The sequence below is a fragment of the Egretta garzetta genome, unplaced genomic scaffold (assembly GCF_000687185.1).
Source record: "Egretta garzetta isolate BGI_Z169 unplaced genomic scaffold, ASM68718v1 scaffold11, whole genome shotgun sequence".
NCBI lineage: Eukaryota > Metazoa > Chordata > Aves > Pelecaniformes > Ardeidae > Egretta > Egretta garzetta.
In genome coordinates this window covers 1,110,219-1,117,144 of record NW_009258621.1, presented here as the reverse complement: position 1 = coordinate 1,117,144, position 6,926 = coordinate 1,110,219, and the positions used below count along the sequence as shown (strand labels likewise).

Below are 6,926 nucleotides of genomic sequence, written 5' to 3'. Positions count from 1 at the left end.
GCATTACACAAGTATTATCTAGTACCAAGGTCCCTGCCAGACCCTTTTTTCTTAATTCTGCCATCAGCACTTATCACCCAAAAAGTTCTCCTCATTGTGGATGAAGGGGAAACGGGAAACTGTAAGGAGGCAGGCCAGGCATATACAGATAAGGATGCTGAGTGGCTCTCTAAATGCTCTGTTGAACCATAAGTAAAGCAAATTCACTGATGCTGTACATCCAGCCCTGCTCTGTGCAGCCTTTACTAACTGCAGAGAACAGCACCGACCGCAGTGGAACCAGCTGAAGGACACGTGGATTAATAATGGACCTTTAAGGGTGACAATGAGCACTGTGAAACAGTAAAGAAACCAAAACATGAAAACTCAAGACAGGAGATCCTGGTATATGAGATCTGGGGAAATGACACCGCTGGAAATGTTATCTGCAGTGGTGGCTCTGGTGTCAGGGAAAGGCAAACAGGGAGCTGACATGCAGGCGGAGACTGGCAGTCTCTGTTACAGCAGAACTGGCACAGCAAAGCCACTTCAGATCTCTCTAATGGACAAGCAGGGCGGCACTGTGCAGGTTATTCTGGTTCTTTCCTAACTATAATGGATAGTATACAAATTTCTGGTAAGGAATGGGAAATCATCCTGACACCAGAATAAAGCCAGCATAACAAGATTAACTGTTTAGACACATACATCATTACTTCAGCACACTCAGCTTCACGGAATCATAGAGCAGCAAGAGGCCTGCAGATCTCACAGGTATACCTTGGATGAATAAACCGCCTTGCTGTTTGGACAGTCACGTAGAAGAGACACATAGAATTCTGTTGGGATGTCTCCAAAAGCTGGGATTTTGTACATCCCAGGCCCTCGAGTGTACAGGTTCCCTTCAGGAGAATAGCGCAGCTCCTCCATGGTGAAGAGCCCAAGGCCTTGGACGAATGCTCCTTCTATCTACAAACACATCCAAACAAAGTTACATTCTTTTTTTGTTGTTGTTGTTATCGATCCCTGCACAAGAACAAACAGCAATGATTTCCACCAGAGTTTTCAGCCCTCCCTTCCTGCTAATTTCCCACTCTTCATCTCTAAACCCTTGTCCCTTCTGCTGAGTACAGCTTGGCACCTTTGCACAATTCTGGTGTTTCCATTTAGATGTGGTTGCATTTCCCTGTCAGGTGAAGCAATTTACAAATACACGCAAACAGATATGCTGTAAATACAGAACATGAATTTTCTGATGAAGCAAAAAAAAAAATCAATGCCAAAATATCGATCTTCACAGGCAGATTAACACTGAATGAGTTGTACTTGCTGATAATTCAAAGACAAGAAGAGTAAAAGGACTGAAGAAAACAAATCTGAAGACAAACTATTTTACACTTTCTATTTCAGTATAAATGCTTTCCTATATACTGCATATTCTCAGGTCACCAGCACAGACACTGGCAAAAACACTCCCACATCCATTCAAGTACTAAAGACTTCTTTGCATAACTTTTCTACTGTAAATTTTAGGAGAAAAAAAATACATTAAAAAAAAAGAAAGGGAGCAGCTATGAGAGAAGGATGCGTTTGAACAACCCTACATGAAGAAGCTCTGCTCTCTGTACCCACAGAGATATCGGACAGGCAGACCAGTCTAAAGATTTGGCACAACCATTCATTATCTTAGAATCATAGAATCATAGAATGTTTAGGGTTGGAAGGGACCACTAGTGGTCATCTAGTCCAACCCCCCTGCAGTGAGCAGGGACACTGCTAACTAGATCAGGTTGCTCAGAGCCCCATCCAACCTGGCCTTGAATGTTCCCAGGGATGGGGCCTCCACTACCTCTCTGGGCATATACTCTTAGCTCCATATACTTGTGTTCCTGCAGTCATACAACATCCTTTCTCTCCTGTGCCCCCAGATCCTCTGCAGAAATTCATGGAAGGACACAGGAAACTGAGATCTCTCTGCCAGGCTCTGTGTAGCCCATCTCTTTACTCTCAGACCCAAACTGACAGGCTGAGAAGACAGAAAGGCTCCTTTTTCCCTTGGCCACTTCCAAGAAAAATCTCTTTCAGAAAAAAATGTCACTTTTAAAGTTTCATTTTAACTATAGTAGAGCTCTGCAACTCATGCTTTCCTGTAAGCCCCAAATCCTGCAGCAGTTTGACTGGAGTTCCACTATACGAATATCTAGAGTTAGCAGGGGAGCTATAGCAAACAACCCTGTGTTTATTACCTTTAATTGCTGAGAGGTATCACTGTGATAATTGCTGCAAAAAATATGGAAGTAAGCTTGTCCCTGCCCAAGGAATTTGCAAGCTAAGTGACTGGTCCAACTTTCTCTTGAGATCCCTTCACAGCAATAGCTGGAGGACATAATCTACCACCCTAACTCTTTATTCACAGAAAAATTTTCACTGAATTAAATTGGACTTGATATTGACAGATAGGAGTATAAAAATCAGGTGTGGGATTTAGTCTCACATACCACATTGTGGAAACTAAGCCTTGGGATGAGGTTATTCCATCATATCTGGATTCATTCCTTAGGCAAGACATGCTGAAAAGCATCAGTGTGGTGGTAACTGGAGAATATCCTTCAGTCTTAATATCCAAGGCAAAAAAAAAACCCCAACAGGATATTTCCCTGCATAATTCTGTGCCTGTTGCATAGTTAAGTGTAGGTCAAACTGGTTTTCACAGCTAGCCTAAAATGGCTCTCTGGATAGCCAAGTTTAAAATGCTCTGTTTGCAAAGGCACAACCTAGAGAGGGACAATGGCTCATCTAGAAAAGCTTGAGAGTAGAATGAACACTTTAACATGGAAATAGCGACACTGTTCCACTTACCTGTCCTATATCTATGGCTGGGTTCAGACTGGTGCCAACATCCATAACAATGTCTGTGCGAATGTTCTAAAAGGCAGAAATAAAGAATAAATCAGCACAGAAGATTGAAACTGGTACACCATGGTCTTGGTATGAGGAGGAATAATGTATCCAACCACTACCCACACTTGGCCAGGGTTCAACAATCTATCTCAGCTCAACTCTTCAGGCTGCCTTTTAATTGGAGTTCATCCCTAAAGTAAATCACAGGAACTCACTGCAGTTTTCCCCAGAGATCCAATGGACTCAGTCTATACTAGTTCCAAGCTGCCAGCATCAGTGCTTTGTACCCGAGTGTAAGCAAGTAGGTCACATTCTGATGATTTTTTTTTCTTTTTTCTTTCTTTCTAAAAGTCTTCAGTGCTATTTTTAATGATTAACTCAATTCCAGTATGTTTCTGTTCTTTTGTGCTAACACAGTGCTGCCATCTCTTACTTAAGCAAATCCAATAACTTTTGCAATCATTCATTAAGCCTCCTAATATCCCCGCAGGGTAGATAATTATCGTTTTATTATACTTTACGGATTGTTGCACTGTGGAACAGAGGAGTTAAGAAATTTCCTGAAGGTCACACCAGACCAATGACAGAGCTAGGAACAGGCTGACACCCCGTATTTGTTCTAACTCCCTGTGAATGTTTCCTTCACCTAAACACAGAGGGCTATTTCACTGCTGACCCCCTCACCTTGTGGTCACCTGTCAGGCAATCTATCTCAACCTCGGAGCAAGCAACACCATAACTGAAGTAGCAGAATGGTTTCCCTTCGTTCTTTTCAAAGTCGTAGCCAAGGTCAGGAATTCTTGATACAAAGAAAAACAAAACAACATTTCATTGCATGAACAGTCAAAATGAATACAAACACATTTGCAACTTATCAAAATCCTTATTCACTTCTGTTTCATCCCTTCCGTCAAGCCCATGCAGAAATGAAATGTATAAACAACTATAAATAGAAATCTGCTAAGCTGCTCTGTACTCCAAAATCTGGCTGAAACTATCAAACTAGTTTAGCCATCTTTATTTTCCCATGAATCTCAGGGCTTGTGATGACTATTATGAACTCATTCCCACCAATACAGTAGCAAATCTTTTGCTTTTAGAATGCAGGTGAACATTTCTTGGAGGTCATTAAATTTCAGAGCATAATTGAGTTGAACCAGAAACTGGATTAAGCTAAGAACTGATTTTAAGCACAGTCCATGGCAAACTTTGTATCTGGCTACTTATACTTTATCTGAAAACTTGTTTAATAAAATGTTAACAAATCACTTGGTTAAGTGAAAAAACACATTTTAGAGATGCAACAGAAATGAGCTCATATTGTATTTTAGTCCTAAATAGGCTCTTCTTAACACTGTGTTTATTTTTTTTATGTCAGCCCTCTGCCTCAAAGATGATGGATCTCTGTTTTCCTCCAGCAGTAAAGCTGACTGAGAAAAGTACCTCATTTCAGAACTGCACAGGAACCAGCAAGAGTTTAAAGTGGGAGAATGAAACTGAAAACACTGGTACCTCCTCAAGCCACAACAGACAGGATACCACTCCAGCCAATTGCCATAAGTAGCTTTGTCCCAGCAACAACTCCTGCCCCCTTTTTCCCTGCATGATGGTTCCAGTGCAACACTAAGTCACGAGGTTGACACAGAGCAGAGCCCCAGGCAAAGCTCTGATTTCATTTATGCCTCCTCAGACCTAGGTCAGCTAGAGTGAAGTCAGATCTACTTCAGATTTACATGAGATCTAAACTTGGCCCCAAGAGCTGTGCTCCATCAGGAACAGATTCTCCCCAGCCAGGAGTGTTAAACTCAGCTTAACATTTCCAGGTAGGAAAGGGAATGCAGCCTTAAGGTAGAGCAGTGACAGTGGGATAGGGGCTGTAAATCCTCCCAGAACTCCCCTGGATACAACCCATGCAACTGAGTAAGAGCTGTACCTCTGCAGTGTGAATGTTCACTCACCTATAAAACCCCGTGGCCGACAGGCTAACACAGTTCTCATAGGCAGCTTTAATCTGGCAAAATGAACAAGAGTTTGAAAACAGTAATTGTCCAACCAGTCCCTGAAAAATAGCTCCCCCAAACACATTTCCAGGAGATTAGGAATAGAAAGTGTCCAGTGACAGACAGCTGTCACACTACCCAGCACCAGCAGTGCCAAGGGAAACACCATGATGCAGCTGCTCCCCAAACAGCCCCTTCATCAGCTACCAAGGGCAGAACTTGCCCATTGGCAGAGGGACTGTTTGTTCAGCTCTCAGCTACAGGTCAGACTTCCCACCTCAGAAACAAAGGTTAAACTGACAGTCATCTTGACTTCAGTGAGGCCAGGGGAAAGCCTATCTGACTTCCAAATCACAAAGTCAAAGCTCCTCCCATGAAGAGAAGAGCTTGGATCAGAAAATGGCCTAAGAGCCTTGCAGCACGCCAATCTCTTATTATTGAGCGTACAGCGATATTGCAGCCAAGGAGCACTACAGGAGGTGGATGGCAGCTCAACACAGAATTGTCACAGAATCCCTTCACTACAAATCAGGTTTCTTCCTGTCCAAGACTGTGGCCTGACTAAAAAGGTATATGTAACCACTGAAGACTTAACTGGGCAAGTTTGTCATAGGCAGGCCCCAGGATCTGGAGAAATCTCAGTATTAAAGTCATAACTGATGTTTTGGGGGTGACCTCTTGCAAGCTTTGGTTACTTCCCTTGCACAGTTTCTGTTTCCCTGGCTTTGCTAAACCCTTATGCTACCTGCATACAGGGTTTGCAAGTAAAACAACCTCTTACAATGCCCACTTGTCTCACGACAGATACAAACAGCTTACCCAGTCTTCCCAGGATCCTTTGGGATTAGACTGTTTGATCGGCTCAAGTCTTTTTAAGATAGTCTCACACGCATTCTAGAAACAAAGAGAGAGAGAAGCAATATTTTAAGATTAAGAGCCCTATAAGAGTTTCAAAGAACCTTCTGTTTAAATCAATATTGCCTTTAGGACTTTGGCATATCATAAAAAGGAACAAAGTTCACTAACAGATGTCTTGCTATACAGAAAGAAATGTCAACTGAAAAGGATTTTAAAGCATATTGGCTGTGCTGATAGCAGAATAGAATCCCAAATACAGCACAGAACTTTCCAGACCATGATACAAAATACCAGAAGTTCACCCATTTGTACAGTAACTTTATCTATACCAAGTCATAGCAGGACATCTTAGCATATCTAGCAAGATGATCCTATAGCACTGAAAAAAGAAATATTCTTGCCAAAACTCAACCTACTCAGATAAGCTGTGAAGCGGATAAAAACAGCCTGATGATTTTACTTTACAGGTTACACTTCCCCTTTTCTTTAAACCTGAGAATGACCAGTACTAAATTCCTCCTTTCGATGGAAAAGTCACATGCCCTGCAAATATATGCACTAGTAACTCCACAATCATGACCAGACCATTGCTACGGAAGGATGTTTGCTCTGAGTGTATCAACACTTACAGGTCTGTTTCTGGAGCACAGCCCACAAACCATCTGCTATTAGTATTTGCAGCACAATATATTGTTATAGGTAAGGCCACATTAATTACTAAGGACCTAGCTATCTAAATGGATGCTTTGTTGTGTTCATTTTTAGTAACCACAAATACTCCATTTTATAACTACAAAAGGACTGAAGGAGAGTTTTGAACAACTTGAAAAAAGTACGGTCTTTCATGATCTAACACTGTCAGTAGTTATAGCAGGTAAAGTTATGAGGTATCCTTAGCGTGGAATTGCCCTTTGATGGTTATGTTTTCCTTAAGCAGTAGATAAATACACATCAACTTTTCATGTTCTGGAGTCTTAGCTTATAACCCACTATTTTAAACAACTCAGTTTCCGTACATGGACAGCCATTCCATTGATGTCTGCACTGACAGACGCAGCTGTTGGGGAGGTGTTTGGCACGGTGTTTGTGCTGGTCTCACTGATGAAAATTTTGGAGGTGGGGATTCCCAGTGACCTGCTAGCAACCTGCAGAGCAAAGGCAGACAATTGGTAAACAGCTCTTCTTACA

General features: G+C 42.0%; 1 protein-coding gene across 1 annotated transcript in view; it reads right to left on the bottom strand.

Annotated features, from left to right (window-relative positions):
* Positions 1 to 6,926, bottom strand: part of XDH (xanthine dehydrogenase) — a 51,161-nt gene that overhangs the window by 1,643 nt on the left and 42,592 nt on the right. Inside the window, exons 30-35 of the mRNA XM_035903643.1 lie at positions 6,755 to 6,883; positions 5,700 to 5,774; positions 4,839 to 4,891; positions 3,565 to 3,679; positions 2,839 to 2,904; positions 760 to 948 (exon numbers count right to left, since the gene is read on the bottom strand). Coding sequence (XP_035759536.1) covers positions 760 to 948; positions 2,839 to 2,904; positions 3,565 to 3,679; positions 4,839 to 4,891; positions 5,700 to 5,774; positions 6,755 to 6,883 — 627 coding nt within the window. The remainder of the gene's footprint in view (positions 1 to 759; positions 949 to 2,838; positions 2,905 to 3,564; positions 3,680 to 4,838; positions 4,892 to 5,699; positions 5,775 to 6,754; positions 6,884 to 6,926) is intronic.